General features: G+C 37.8%; 1 protein-coding gene across 6 annotated transcripts in view; it reads left to right on the forward strand.

Moving 5' to 3' along the window:
- The window catches only part of GRIA4 (glutamate ionotropic receptor AMPA type subunit 4), a 219,435-nt gene that overhangs the window by 1,354 nt on the left and 201,242 nt on the right, over positions 1-16,839 (forward strand). For all 6 annotated transcript variants that reach the window (XM_026041877.1, XM_026041873.1, XM_026041878.1 and 3 more), the window contains exon 2: positions 23-181. In XM_026041877.1, coding sequence (XP_025897662.1) covers positions 23-181 — 159 coding nt within the window. The remainder of the gene's footprint in view (positions 1-22; positions 182-16,839) is intronic.

Genomic DNA, 16,839 nt, shown 5'->3' on the forward strand with positions numbered 1-16,839 from the left:
TTTTTTTTTTTTTTTTCTGTAGGTGGTCTCTTCATCAGGAACACAGATCAGGAATATACTGCTTTTCGATTAGCAATTTTTCTTCATAACACCAGCCCCAATGCATCTGAAGCACCTTTTAATTTGGTTCCTCACGTAGACAACATTGAAACAGCTAACAGCTTCGCTGTAACAAATGCCTGTAAGTAAATGTGCCATTGATCTGATCAACTTAAGAGTAAATTGTAATGAAAATAACAGGAAACCACATCATCATCTTGCACTGAAAACACATCAGTAAGTCTGCCTTCAGTTTAGCTGCCCTTTGCAGAAGAGGAGAAGGGGCAACATCCTGTCTAGTTTCTAACTGTAGCAGACTCCCCTCTCCTACCTTGTGCTGACTAACCTGATGTGACATTTACTTTAGTGTTATTACTGTAGTTTCTTGCTTTTTGGTTTCTATGGAGATGAATTTTGTGGTTGTAAAGAAAAATTATGAATGTCTTGTTCAATCTAAGTCCCACAGTTGCTCTGTTTGCTTTTAGATACAGCATGCCTTGCATTTTTGAAAATATGCAATAATATTTGTGATCAAAACTGCTTTTCAAATGACTGGAGAGGAGATGGGGAAGCAGTGGTGTGCAGAATAATATATCTGAGTTGGTTGACGCTGCAGTTGATCCGGTGATGTCACTTGAGGCAGCCCTGCTCTTATATTGTAGGTTGTAAATGTCTCTTACCATCTCGTAATGCATACATCCTGTGGATATGTCTCTATGCATCCATACATTGATGCCAAATCAAGTTAACATCTGATCTACTTGATTTCACAAACCACCTCAACTGGAACAAATATTCTCTTCCTACTATATATTATACATACACGCGCACACAGGGGTGCGCAAACATACCATGGAAGGAACAAAAAAAAAAAGGATGATCTTACCATCTGAGGTAACGTTTGCGTTTTATTTTATTTTTAAGAGAGTATAATTAGCTATGCTGCCTACATTTATATCACCTCGGGGTCCTTGGCAGTGCACAGAACACATGCTGGATGCTGCTTAATTGCCGAGAGTGGTGAAGTGTTAGTTCTGTTTATCTTCACATGCATCAGACTGTAGAAAGGAATTTGTTTCCATTTGCGAGACAGTGGAATATAGTGTGCTAAAGCCAACAGAGGTAGTAACATTCCTACTTTGATATTCACGTTTCAGAATCCAGTTCTATAGATTTTTCTCCGTGGCCTTTAAGTTTCAGAATCCCAGTTCTTCATTCAAGAGTGAATTGCTTCGGGAAGTAGATGCCCTGAGCAACATTGCTTAGCGAGTTTAAAATAGAAACACACTGGAGAAGATCTTGCTGTTCATTGTGTCTTTAAAACACACACTCTGCTCTCCAGTTTCTCACAGCCATCTCTTGGGCACTTTGCAATTTCTAAACATACCGTGTTTTTCACAATTCTTATGTGTAATTTGTTGAATGATTGCTGAATTTATTTATACAAGTCTTTGGTTCTCCAAGTTGCAGATGACCTTGCCACCTTATTTAACAGGAAAAGCTTCTGGGCTGCCAAAATGGAAAGACTGCAGGAAATACTGATGTCCCATTAAGTGTCAATTCTATACTAAGCAATATATTAGTTGTGTTTAGCGTGAAAATCGATATCAAATTCCATAAGCAGAAAGCATTTCAAAAGGTACTTTGAAACAATAAGGAATAAGATCTATGCAAGTGTAGTTCATGGAGAAAACATTACAATACATGTCAAATTTTGAAAATTATGATTATATAGTCTTTGAAGAGAAATGGCATACTGTTTTTTCCAAACTTTTAGTTTTGTTAAAGGAGTAGGGGACTTTTATACATATATATATTTATAAATATATAAATTAGTAATTTTTGATTAAATCAGTTACCTTAGAGTTGCCTTAGATTTTGCCTGTACAGTTAGCTCTACCAAACGATTTCAGATGCTATTCTTATATTTAAGGGTAAAAAAAAAGTGCATGTTTCAGTTAGAATATTAGCAAATTATTTCTGATTTGCATAATTTTAATATGCAAATATATAAAGCTAACCAGTTCTGCGAGATACCAATATCTCAGATTYAGAAAAGGTTTGCCCAAAACTTTTCTTCATTTAGACCAACCCCAGCTGATTCTTATCTGTCATTCTAACTACTTTCAGTTATGTTTAGTTTACACTATTTTAACTGAGGAAAAGCTGTCCCCTTATATTTGCTGTCACTTGCAAAAATAGTCATTCATAACCTGATCCTTTGTGTTTTTTTTAAACTGAATCTAACTTCATTTCTAGAGAGTTTAATGACTCAGAAGTGATGAATCTGTACAGTATGGGGGGCAAAGAAGAAAGTAAATTTATATGTTTTGTTTATGCATTTATTTCATATTTTGCAATCTTAGGACAGTAACCTGACTTTCTTATTCTTCTTTAACATTCTAATACTGAAGAATTTTTTTTTTATCCACAAATGTTCTCCTAATGAAGTGTAGGCAAAACTGACTGACAACTAAATGAACATATTGCATGTCCCTTGAGCTAAATATGAGCAGAATCCTGCAAAAATCAATTGTCTGATAGCTGGAGGACACCAGCTTCCATGTGATGGAGTTTGCTGGCCTGGCAGAGGCTCTGAAAGTGCAAACGTGTGAGATTTTCTAACCTAATTAACCTCGCTCCCCCATCAGCTCTGAATTAAATGATTTCATCACAATCCTACATGTGAAATGACAAATCTTTCCTGAACTGCTGTGAAAACAGATACTTTGGATCTTGATATTTGCATAGAATTTACTTATTGCACACGTGTCCCCAAATAGTACAGAAGCCCTAGAGCAATATTCATGTGAGTTTAAGAATAAAGATCTAAGACATGACCAGTTACCTCTCTTTCCGTTTACTGCAGAGTTTATTTGTAAAGGTGCAGTGCCTGGCCCATCGCATGCATTAGGGACAGTAAACAGGTATTTCAAATGATTATGGATGGCAAATGATTATAGTGGGTAAATGACTGCAGTGTTGGGGAAAAAAAATGAAAAAGCATATAGCTAAATACTTACCAGCAAAACAGATTTGAAATTAGATTTTCCTTTTTTCTTTTTTTTTTATGTCATTCTTTTAATGATTGGGCATTTTTGTTTTCTTTTAACAGACCTGAAATGTAGATATTCTGCTGTAAGTTATGAATGCATATGAAACGTGTTATTTAAGCAGATAGTCTCTGCTGCAGGTCAGCAAAATTAGTCTGATCTGTACGAGTTTGGATGTAGTCCTCTTTATTTCCTCCTCCCACCTGCATGTTTTATTTAAACCTGTTCATTACTTTGGCACTGAATACACTATTCAGAGACTCTCTCACTGACAGAGAGAACTCAAATTATTGCAAAACATGAAAAGTACAAGCTTCTTACTCATCAGAACACAATACACCAAGAATGAAACATTCAAATACTGGAATACATGAGTTTAAATATTAGAAACAGGAAATTTTGCTCATCATTTGAAATCTAGCTTCAGGTTGATTTCACATATGAGAACTATTCATTGATATCTGAGGAGAACTTTATTTATTCTTTAGTTGAATGCAAAAAAAATATTATCATTGCATGCACATTGCATGATATATTACATTCATATATCTCAACGACACAGTGAAGATTAAGCTGGCATGCATACTTTTGAAAGATAACGGTACAATTTTACAAAGAACTATTTACCCTCCAGCTTTCACCTAGTGGTTGTATTTGTTGCAGTGTCAAAAATTCTTAATGTACAGCAAGTCTGGCAGCTTTTGGACAAGATTAGTCTAAATGGGGGGAAAAATAGATATTTCCTGTGTTTTGACAGAGTTTTCTATTAGAAGTAAAGATTCTTCCCTTAATTCTTTGTTTGAAATTGGGTGTATTTGGCAGATTCCTAGTAATTGTAATTTGGGGCAAATTAACCACTCTCTTGTTTCCCCTCGCACACAATTCCGCTTTTACAATGTTTTAATCCCAGTATATACTGAAGAATGTYGTGACATTATTACATGTCACATGGTGCAGAAGAGAAAAAGCCTACTGAAATCAAAAATCACATATATTGGAATAATTTTCCTCTTCTCCAAGAGTTGGCCTCTCAATTTTTTTTTTTTTTTTTTATTTTTAATACTCTCTCAAGGAGCAGTCCAGAGCTCTGGACTAATGCAGGACTAATAACGCTGAAATAAGAGGCCCTGCTGCTGTCTCACCAGTGCAGGTGCAGCTTTGTCAAGGGGGCTTCACATCGTCTCTCGAGGGCGGATGTGGCCCCAGCTGGTGACTCTTGGGACATGAAGAGATTGTGTCGTTTTAGAGTTAACTCTTCTGCTGAGGCATCCATGAAGATGATCAAATGTAGCATAGATTCTAAACTCTTGAGTATGTGTCATTTTTTGCTTAGAGCTGTTTCAGCTTTCACTTGTTAAGCTGCAGTATAATAGGATTTTCATTAAATTTGCGTATTAATTCTGCTTTAACAATTACATCTTGGTTCAGCAGTAGGCGTGTAACCTTACTTYAATAGCCAGTATTATTTTAAAATATAGCAGTGTTCTTTATTTAGAAAGGCAAGTTTCATAAGACAGAATAGTATTTTGCACTCAGACTGCTATGGTATTCCCAAGGATTGCATTTGGAGAATATTTAGGGTTAGCATGAAGGTTTACTGTACGGTCAGATTTGAACTGCAAAAAGAAATATTGTGCCAGTTGGCTAGAAAAACAGAACTGGATTTAATGTTACCCTTCTAAAACAGGATTGATTATAAAAGCCCATTTGAAGTGAGTGTTTGGTTTTAATCCATGGAGTTTATTTCAAGCTAGACCCCAATTATTGAAAACAATTTCCCTTCAGATTTCTATTATTAGCACTTGCTGATAAAATCAAAAAATGTGTGTGTTTAAGTGTCATTTGCAGCAAGAGAGTATGTGTGCACCAGTGTGAAGATCTATACAGAAACAGTTTTGTAGCTCTAAATGCAAGCCCAGTACAATAGCTGTACAGCACAGAGAAAACCAACCATCAATAGTTCCAATCTATCGGAGTCTGGGTTTAATTTTCAAGGTTATTATTGGGAAAATAAATGATGGGCCTTCACTGAAATACAGACAGATTGCTTCAGAAAATGTAGAACATTGTCCCTCTGCCATGAAATAAGGCCTTTGTCCAGCATGTTACTGGACTGAGTAAAACTGTAAACTCAGAAGTTTATTTTAGGCTTGAGAAATACTTTTATCTTCCTTTTAAAGGAAGTAGTGAGGACTGAGTACCTTTTCTTCTGAGTAAAYTGATTAATTTCAGATTTATTTTTGTGATCTGTATGCTAGTCAAAATAGCTCATGCATTTCATTTTTAGGTCTTGGTTGTTTTGTGATTTGCTTGTTCCTGAGAGAGGAAGCTGTCTGCATTGATTTCTTAACTGGTTTAGATCCAACTATAAATTGTGAAAAATCTTATTTTGAGAAGATGAAGTTCTTTGGATTTAGACATGTTGGACCAAATATTCTTCTCGCATATGTCCTRTTCCTTAATATAACTGTATGACTGAAGCAAAGGGGATGAACTTTATGCTAGGGAAAAAATGAAGACATCAGTAAGATTGCTCCCGTGTAATTGAAATGAAAAGTTAGCCTCTCCGTTAAGCACTTTTCTTCTGYAGAGTTGGCTTAAGGCAATAATTTTGGAGTTAAAAAACAACTTACAAATAACAACATGATTTTTTTTTTTTTTTTAATCATGGGCAGGAACTTATGGAATTTATATGGGTGTACTTATATCTCAGTTATGGTTTGGACATGAAGCCACACTATGATAATTTATTCTTGTATAAAACAACAGTTCTTTTTGAATTAATGGAAATGTCTTTATATTGACTCAAGTAACTGATCTCTGAGTCTGGTTCCGAATTTGTGGATTGGTTTACTTTTAACCGTTTTCTCAGAAGTTCCATTACCTTGCTGTATCTAGTTTGAGTTTTTACATAATCTTTTTCTTTAAAAATTTTGCTAACCTTAAATCATACTAGATTAGATATCCTGAAAAAAAGAGAACGTACAAGTGATGTCTACTTCCAGGCACCCAAGTTCAAGAGGGGAGGCACTCTGGCATGCAGAGGACTTCCTAGGATTTTTCAAAGCACTTAGCAGCACCAACCTTCCCACTCTGAACTGCTTATTCTTGAGTATTTGGAAACTCTGCCTTACCTGCATGGCTTAACATGAGTCTACTGTCTTGTCTCAGTGGTGTTCCTTTTTTTTTTTCCCCTGAAAACTTGTTTCTTTCCAGTATGCTTCCTTTGTAGTCCCGGTGAAGCATCTGCATGAGTTGTTCAAATAATTGCAGTTATTTATTTTATTTCCAGTTCCTTATGGTAAGAAGATGAAACCAGAGTGTCAAATATGCATCATCTTTGTCTTGGGTCTGCAGTGTAAAGCTTGTCCTTCTTCTTCACTAGGTTTTATAAAAGGTGATTATAGATAAGTGTTCTGTTGACCTCAGTGGGGAGTACATGGATCCATATTAACAAGCTACTTCTTTTCTTGYTGAGTTTTGGCCAGATATGCTAATATTAACAAATTCCAGTCAAATACTGGCTCTTTTCCTGCAGTTATTTCTCCAGGCAGAGCTGTCTAATCTAAATAGCAAGTTTACCTGAGTGGGGATTGCAGAATGGAAACCATTATAATTACAGACTAGTAAGAACCAGATTTTATTCAAAGTGAACAGATTTCACAGAATCACAGAATAGTCAAGGTTGGAAGGGACTTCTAGAGATCATCTAGTCCAACTCCCTGCTCCAGCAGGGWCACCTAGAGCATGTGGCACAGGGTGGCAGCCAGGCGGGTTTGGAAGATCTCCGGAGAAGGAGATTCCACAACCTCCCTGGACAGCCTGTTCCAAGGCTCTGTCACCCTCACAGTAAAGAAGTTCCTCCTCACATGGAGATGGATTTGCATTCTTCTGCCCCATAGCTAAATTTTTAAAAGCATTAAGTTGCTTAACTTTATTTTTATTTTTATTTTTATTTTTATTTTTATTTTTATTTTTATTTTTATTTTTATTTTTAATTATTATATATGTATATATTTAGAAATTGGGCACCTGGTGTGTAATTTCCTATTTTCTTGTATTTCACAGCCTGTTTCATTGATATGTGTGTGTGTGTGTTGTGTGTGTATGTCCATTGCTCCTGAAAAATGCAATGTGGTACAGTGCCTCTCTATGTTCTGAAATCATGGACAACRTGAGCATGACTGCAAGTATTTTCTGTAAATAAAAACAGAGCACAAGAGAAACAAAAACTACTGGGAAAGGAACACTTTTGACAATCTCATTTACTGAGTTCTTTGTGGAGAAAGCTTGTAGGCACATTTTGAAAAYTGCTATTAAAATATACCCTCTTTTATCAAATATGTCTTCATAGCAGCACTTCTTTTTTCCTCTGGAATAGATTCAGTACCATTTCACATGCTGATGTGTCAAGCTGCATTTATGGTATATTTTCATAGTACTCCTTTAAACTCATAAAAGTTGAACTTCAATTTTATTTGCAAGTCACCTTTTCTTATAATTCAGAAATGCTCAATGAATATCCATTAAATAGATGTTTTAAGGAAGTTCATAGGTAATTGCTGAAAGAATTAGGATTTTAATCAGTGCTTYAGTGTTCAGATATTCTAGAGAGATGCAAAATTCATGTTTTCATATTTGGAGACAAGAGGCAATATATATTTTAGGAAATTATTATGCAAAATAGGAATTATTACACAAAATATTCTGTTTTCATCATTTTCTTTTAGAGTTTAGTGGAGAAGTTATAAGTTGCAGCTTCCTTTCCTTTGGTTAAACTGAGATTACATGGCTTTTTTTTTTTTTTTTTTTTTTAATCAGGGTCATATCTGTTTCCTTAGTGGGTAAGATGATTACTATAATATATAACTGAGGTAAAGGAGAAAATTCTTCTAGACCAAAAAGAACAGAAAATGTTATTTGTCCCTAGAAGCTTCCTGCTCTGTGTTCATGTTCCTGATGTACAGTACCAGTATATTTCATACTACTAGTTAATATGAGATATAAGTCTGTACTATATTGTAATCAAATCTGGAAAATATATCGAGTATAAGTGCAAAATGCTTCTTTCTTCAAGTGTAGGTATATTCATGGAGTAAAATCTACAGCATAAAAAAAATCAATATTGTATCTCACCCAAGTGTATGGGGGGAACAAGGAACAAGGCTTTATAGACTCAGCCTCAACAGAGYCATGAAGGGCCTTTTATTGGTTCCTCCTGTTTTCCTGAACAGGATTTCCTCCTTTTTTCTGTATGGATCCATTCTGAAAGGTTTTGTTCCAGACTTCATCATTGCCATTCATTTAAACCACCATCAGTGTCTAAGAATGGACTTTCCAAAACACTACAGGTAGGAATATAATTTCCCTTGAAGAATAATGATTATGTGCTCATGGCTGACTCAGGAGTTTTTTCCTAATCTCTCCTGTCTACTCCAAGTGGAAAGCCCATGCCAGATAAGAAACTACCTCTCAGGGCTGCTTGCCCATCCAGTTAATCTGCGTCTATCGTCTGGCTGTTTTGCGGTTTCCAGCCATGAGATGGYCTAAGCTGCTTGCTTAGGCCATTTTTTTGTGATGATATCCTTGTTCAGTATTTCTCTTGGGTGGTAAGAGGATCTGAGGTAAGATCTGAAGTGGTGCACTTCAAGTAGATAAGAGGAATGGGAGCTGGTGGAGACACAAGCAAAGCATCAAGGAAAAGAGCAGTAGACGTCACCTGTATGGGTGTGAGGACCTCACTGGCACCTATTGCTGGATTGTATTTATTTCATGGAAGTGTGTGGCTGACAGGTCAGAACTAGAGTCATGTGGAAGTGCTCAAGTTTACAATTCTTTATGGATGGTACAGAGAAGATGTGAAATCAGTCTGTTTCATGAAGTGTTTGCTGCTGACTGCAAGCACCAGTGTCTCAATAAAAAGTAAATGTCATGCAAAATAAGCAAGAGGATAGATAAACTTACAACAATCTGGGAACACTATTGCGTGTTTTAAGGCTAGATGAGACCAGTTTGATGGTCCAGACTGATGTCCAGGGTGCCAGCCAGAGAGTCAATTAATTTCTTTATCAAACCTGTAATTCTTTTCTGGCTGAGTATCTGTCTATTCCAAATACATACGATTTTGATTTAAAGGCTGGAAGAAGCATAGGTGAGTCGTCATGAAATCAACACATCATTTGGATGTATCATCCACTGTCTTTATCTTTGAATCTTTGARTTGAATCTGTGAGTCCTAAAGAGTTGGCAGGCAGAAGAAGAATGGCCTACTGAATCTGTTATTGCTTTTTAATTTAGAGAGATGCCATAACCAGCAAAATTTTTACCCAGTTCTGCAGCTCCTGGAGCTCCTTGAGGGCTTGAGGGTTTTTTTTTTTTTTTTTTTTTTTTAAATCTGGTTGGTTTTCTGTCCTGCCTGAGCATTCAGCAGAAAGGCCATATGAGATACCCTTGGCATTGAGGCTCACAGGACAGCAAGACATTTAAGAAATGTCTTCCTGTGGCCTTTTTGAAGAACCATTGAAAAAAAGGCTTCTAATGGGGACAAATATTTATTTTATTTTTCATCTGACAGAGAAAATCTCCTGCTACCAAGCTGGGACGAAGAACAGATCTGCTTGAGAGTAGGAAAGCTCTACAGAGGAATCTAGACAGGCTGGATTGATGGGCTGAGACCAAATGTGTGAGGTTCCAAAAGGTGAAGTGCTGGACCCTGCACTTCGGTTGCAACAACCTCATGCAACACTACAGACTTGGGGCAGAGYGGMTGGAGAGCTGTGCAGCAGAAAAGGATCTGAGGGTGCTGGTTGACTGCCAGCTGAACATGAGCCGGCAGTGTGCCCAGGTGGCCAGGAAGGCCAGTGACCTCCTGGCTTTTATCAGGAACAGTACAGCCAGCAGGACCAGAGAAGCGATTGTCCCCCGTACTTGGTGCTGGTGATGCCGCACCTTGAATATTGCCGTCAGTTTTGGGTCCCTCACTACAAGAAGGACATTGAGGTGCTGCAGTGAGCCCAAAGAAGAGCCACAAAGCTGCTGAAGGGGTTGGAGCACAGGTCTTACAAGGACCTGCTAAGGCAGCTCGAGTTATTTATTGTGGAGAAGAGGAGGCTCAGGGGAGACCTTGTCACTCTCTACAACTACCTGAAAGGAGGTTGTAGTGAGGTGAAGGTCAATCTCCTCTTCAGAATAATTATCGATAGGACAAGAGGAAATGGTCTCAAGTTGCACTAGGGGAGGTTCAGGTTAGGCATTMGGAAGAATTTCTGCACAAAAGGAGTAGACAAGCATTGGAAAAGGCTGCCCAGTGAAGCGGTGGARTAACCATCTCTGGCAATGTTCAAGAAACGTGTAGATGAAACAATTAGGGATATGGTTTAGCAGGCATAATGTTGAAGGGTTTACAGTTGGATTTCATCTTGAACATCTTTTCCAACCATAATGATTCTGTGATTCTATGATTTCTAATCCTAATAGTGTTTGTTGTTGTTGTTTTTCTAACAAATGCAYACTAATCTACAGCAGTTGTATTTACAAGCTTACCTACTTACAARCACAACTTAATGGTCATGTATGTTACACGTATTTCACTTTCTATGAGCCACAGAGGATGTGAATCTATTACTGCTTCCACCTGGAGGGTTTTGGCTGTTAGCTTAAGGTACAGAGAGTGATGAATTTAGCTTTCCCTGGTTTAGAAGTCCCTGGTTTCATCTGCTTTGTGTCAGAGGAGATGGCAGCCTGAACAGAAACACAGTGATGAATGAGATTTAATGCACAAGAATATCTGTAGAAAGCTAAAGCCTGAATAAAGAATACAAGAAGTGTTCCCTTAGCTGTCTTTGCTGATCTGTTGCACTGTTCTGAGTGCAAACATATATGGAAAGAGGACAGACTTCTATTCCCTCATACTATAAGTCACCGAAACTGGGAAAAATGGTAACATGAGACCTCAGCAATTAATCATACTAATAGCCGCATTTACAGTGTCCTATTTACCACCACTCCATTGGTTAAGTCACTTGCTTAAATGATTTATTGTATGGTTATCATTAAAATAAGTGGAAACATGACAAGATATTTTTAGATAATTAATTCAAAGAGGGGAAAAAAAAAAACAGACACAGTTAACACAAATGTGTCTCTGCAGTGTACAATTACTGATTTTCTGCCAGAAGCTCTGTAGGATGGTCTGAATGCATGAGTTGTTTTTGCCTCTTTGAGTATCCTCAGAGAATCAGTGCCGGGCATAAGGAATCTGCCAATTCTGAGCCTTGCTCCCCAAATCTCACCCTTAGTCAGGAATGACCAATGTCCACAGAGRTTGCTGGATAGGCAGTAATGCCTTTACAGAGCACAGAGGGAGGAACCACCAGTGCAGAGGGAGAGTGAATGATGCTTGTCAACTGGTGATTGTAGTTGGTGTGAGCTGACAGGACTTTGAAAAACTTTAAACTGGAGATATTTGTTTGCTAAGCTGAAAACTTAYTACAGAGAGGGGTGTAGTGAACAGTCCGCATGTCCAGTGAAGTACAATAGGAGTTAACAAGTGTGGAAAGGCACAAGAATAAAAGCTATTGCTCAAAGACACAGCGAGAAAATTCTGTACTTTGACACCCACTGTCCCACTCTGCCTCCCTGCTGTTTGCCATAAAGTGTCCCTGCTTTTCAAGAAGAAATTGGCACAGAAGTACAAGGGGAAGCAGTGGGTGAAGTGCTGATGCCTGCATAGCTGGAGAAGTGCTGTGATGGGAGACACCATCCAGCATCCTGGAGGTGGCTGAGGGATCAATTCTCCTTCCTGACCCTCCCCTAAGGACAAGTTGCCACTTGGATTCAACTGCTTCTGGATTCAACAGGTCTTACCAGCTTCTGTACCATTTAAATTGATTGCAAATAACTATGAGCATGACAACTGCAGGGAAAGGGGAGTGAAGAGGCAGAGGATTAAACCTTTACTTTTTGGCTATGAACAAAAAAGAAATTGYATCCTTAATAGAACTTTAGAAAATYTGTGCCCATTTCCATCTCCTACTTCCCACCCTCCCAGTCTGCCTTTGACTTGATAATGGTCGATACTTCAATATTTTAGGGGAGTTAATGGAAGGAGGGAGTGGTGGTGKTGTACCACAACAGACAGTTTATACAGATGAATTGGATTGCTCTCCTCCATTCCTCTCTGGGTTTCTGACAGATGGAGATGGACTTCTGCATTTTTATTTCCTGATGAAAGCCCCAGACTGCCCATCACTCTTTCAGTTAGTGTTTATGATGGAAATCTTTTGCACTTTAGTGCTGTTGGCAAGCAGCAGAGCTTCACACCTTTATCACACTTTCCTTGTCAGCCTTTCACATCTATCTGAAACAGGAAACTAGCAGAAAAACCTTTGATTGATTACAATAATGGGCTAATCATAATTACTTCTCCGTGCATTCATATAGAGTCTGTGAGATTAAAGTGAGATCCAGTGTAGCATTTCACCTTAAGGGTGACAAGGCTGTCCCCTTGTCACCATTGAGAAACCCACTCTCCATGGCCTCAGCCTCTTGCTCCTTTAGCTTTGTGAAGCAACAGTGGTGCTACTACCATCTTCCTACCACGCTATGAGTAGCAGATTACATAAATAAAATCATTAAGAGAATGAGAATGATGGGAATCAGCAACATGAGGAACGTTTTTTTCCCCTGTGTGTGGCTATGAAAGTCAGGAGAACATTAAAGAGTGAAGTTTCTTCTCAGTTCAAAGGCAGCATGTTTAGAGGAGGCACTTTATTTCTTGACTGCACATGTAAATCTCAACAGCATTAATGGAGCTAAATGTATGCAACCAACACTGTAGCACACAAGTATAGTTTTAAAACTGTTGCTTTTTTAAGATTTGTGTTAAGGTAATGTACACTACCTACATCTCTTGTGCTGTTTGTGAAAAAAAAAAAAAAAGGTCTGAAAACTTTTGGAGTTACTGATAATAATGAATTAGTAGTTCTCATCTATTGTAGGAAAATCCTTTGGGATGTTTTCTTGCCTAAAAAGATGTTCCACAATTTACAAAAATTATAAAGTTTAATTTGGAGGAGGATTTGCAAGACCGATATACACACATTCTGAATTTTTTGGTGTAGAAAAACCTGATATGATCCTGGAAGCATGAAGGGCAGTTAATTTAATTTGATGAGTCTGTTGGCCATTTCTTGTTAGAATTACTGTTGCCTGAAAGCCTTTGTAGGTAACRTATAGCAAAAAGAGAGCTCTCCTTCTCTGCATACATTTTTATATTTTTTTCAGCTAATTCAGTGATTGACATATTAAATTTAGTACTCAAAGACAGTTTATTGCAGTTATAATGGTCCGTGAGGGACTTTGACATAGTTACTCACCTCAATAGTTTTTAAAATTTATGATGGARATTAAGAACTTTGTAATAATATTCTTCCTTTTGTTTGTTTAGAACACTGTTTGTGTATTTTAGAGGCTCTGCTTAACTCTTTCCACCCAATTATTGTTTCATGCTGCTTAAGGATGTGCCTGTGAATTGTTGGGATGTTTGTTGGGTCTCCTGTGTCCTGCTGTCCATCCTTGTAGAACATCTGCAGTTCACAGAAGTGCTGTGGAGTGATTGTCCCTATTTGCTTCACAGTCAGCTATGTTATTTCCCAGAGAGCTTGACAGATCTGAAGGAGGCAGCACAGATCCCCCTGGATATGATGTGATAGTAAGGGTATTCTGGATGATGTAATTGCAAAAGGGTGGTATTTTTGTCATACCACCCAGCTCTGTTTTTTGTGTTRCTATCACAACTGCTCCCTGGGCAGCCTGTTCCAGGACTCTGTCACCCCCACAGTAAAGAAATTCTTCCTATGGTTATTTCTTTGTTGGAAGTGTGATGTTTCTTGGGTTCCTAGGRATACAGTGGAGGATGTGGAGTAGAAATGGGCAGAAGATGCAGTACTTTTGTGGAGAAGTGAGAAATCAAATCCACATTTCTTCTGCATGCTTACTTTAAGGGCTAAGGRAAAAGTTCAGGTGTAAATCTTTGTCTCATAAGAGCTTTCTCTGCAAGGGGGAGGATGTTGGTTTAAACTGATTTATTAAATTTCTGATTAAGTCAGTCTTTTTTGAAATAAACGGCCTGTGACCCAAAGACAAGTCTTTCTGCAATAGGGGAAGAAAATGTCTTTAGAACAGGAGGTTTTAAAATGTCTCTGAAAACAGGAGGTTGCTAATGTGATCAGGTGTGAGCAAGCTGAATGTTTTCCAGATATGTTTGAGATGAGGTAACTCTGCCTCAGTCAGAGGGGAAGTGTGAATAGGAACTGAGGAACTATCCCCTTCCTTAAAACCTTTTTTTTTTTTTTTTTTTTTTTTTTATATTCAAAAGAAGCAGGATATTCCTGTATAACTCCAATTAAAATGAGTAATCGTTGGCAAAGCTGGTATTTTTCATCTGTGTGAGGTATACCGGGATGACCCTGCTCTGGATTAAGCTATTTTGCAGATCATTAGGAGCATGCTGAGTTGTAGCTGCCTTGCTACAGCCCCTGAGCAGTGGTAGTTTGCCCATGAGAGGAACACGTGGCATTGCACTGGCTAATGCTGGTGGCACTGCTGCTGCTGTCCCCATGTCATGGAACATAGATAAAGGAGGCATCATCTTAAATAGGGATAGTTGTTCTTAAATAGAGGTAGTAACCTAACCCTTACTAACAATCTAATGCATACCAAAGCAAATACTGTCATTAAAAGCACAGTCGTAACCCCAAGGGTAAATTATAAATGACTTCAAAAATAGGTAATTTCAGAAACTCTCAGACAATTGTCAACCAAAATGAAGAGTGCTTTTTGCATAACTTGATTTTTTTTTCTCATTTTTAGGGCTAATCTGATGCAGTTTTGTCCTAAGGTTGTGTATGCTAAGTTTTTCTAGCAAACTGAAAGTGGCGCCAAAAGATCTGGAGAACCATATACTTTACTTTTAACATAGAGTGACAGCATTGTGCCAGTTCATAGGGAGGATTGTAAATACTCGGTTTTAATTATCAAGTGTATTTATAATTCATTAATATGAGATTGATAGGCAGACTAAGCAGGCCTTGCCATGCAAAAAAAAAAAAAAAAAAAAAAAAAAAGATGGTGCACAGATAATATAATAGATATAGAAATAGAAAGTAGAAAATTTTATTTTTCTCCATTTTATGTAGCTGCAGCTATTTTTTTGAATTCCGAAAATTGTTCCAGGAAGAAGGGTTAGAAATAGAAAAAGCATACATCCTTCATAAATGCTTAGAATTATGCAATTAAACATTAAATACAACATGCACTGCTCTAGGACTGCACAGAATGTTCTAATATCTTGTTATATTCTTTGTTAAATATTTTTCTAGTTACRTAAACAGCACCCATTTAGATTTTGAACATATTCTTTTAATTACCTTTATGATAAATATTCCAGGCAGTGTTCATCAGTTTTGTCATTACCTAAACCATATCAATCAGTCAGTCTTTCTTTAGCCATCTACATATTGCCATCTACTTTAATGGTTAATTTTCGTTCTAAATTCGAAGCATGTAAAATAAGTATATATAACATCGTCAGATGCAAGTTCAGCCTAGGTAGTAAATAAGCTGTGCCTAACCTTCAGGCTGGTGTTAGAGGATTAATCAGTTGTAAGAAAATGAGTACATAATTTTATATCAATAGAGATAATTATTATAACTGAGAGTGCTTTTGAATTAAAGATGGATAAATGGCACCTGTGAAAAATATATGTCCACCCTTTGAAACATCAATTTAAATGAAAGATGCAGTGGGAGCTAGAAAATGGAAACTCACATAACACCCTTTTTTTTTTGTTTTTTTTTTTCACTTACAGAGTTATCTCAGTGCAGTTTCAATAAACATGCTATTTCAGTATGATATGCTGGCTGTGTGTAGGCTTAATGGCAGGTATGTGTTGCTGTTAAATGTAAATGTGTGCTTAGGTGATGCAGGCTGGGGTAGGCCTGGATGTTGCCTGACCATGGCAGCCCCAGGCATGGTCTTTTAGACAGTCTAGGGGAGCATGTGGGAGCTCAGAAAGGATACTGTGTCCTGATCTACTGATCTACCTGATCTACTCACTCTGTGCTACCAGTGGAGTTAGAAAAATCATTCTTACTGGAAAAAGCATTCATGTGTGGGAAGTAGGTATTTCTGAGTGACAAAGGCACTTGTCATCATTCTAAAAAGTTCTGAAAATTCAAAGGAATCATATACCTGTTTTCTGGTGGAAGTTGGACACCTTTAAAACTCTTGCTTATGAAACTAAAGAATCACAGAATCACAAATGGTTGAGGTTGAAGGGACCTCTAGAGATCATCTAGTCCAACCCCCTGCTCCAGCAGGGACATGTTGAGCACGTGGCACAGGGTGGCATCCAGATGGGTTGGGAGATCTCCAAAGAAGATGACTCCGCCAACTTTCCCCGTAGCCTGTTCCAGRGCTCTGTAACCCTCACAGAAAAGTTCTTCCTCATATGGAGACGAAACTCCTTGTATTTCAATTTGTACCCCTGGCCCTTTGTCCTATCACTGTCCACCACTGAGAAGAGTTTGACCCCATCCTCCCTACATTGTCGACTCAAGTACTTCTACATACTGATCAGATCTCCTCTCAGTCTTCTGTTCTCCAGGCTAAGCAGGCCCATCTTGCCTAGTCTTTCCTTATATAAGAAATGTTCCAGTCCCTTAATCATCTTTCGCTCTCTGCTGG

The sequence above is a fragment of the Nothoprocta perdicaria genome, unplaced genomic scaffold (genome assembly GCF_003342845.1).
Source record: "Nothoprocta perdicaria isolate Ctin4 unplaced genomic scaffold, notPer1 scaffold_298, whole genome shotgun sequence".
NCBI lineage: Eukaryota > Metazoa > Chordata > Aves > Tinamiformes > Tinamidae > Nothoprocta > Nothoprocta perdicaria.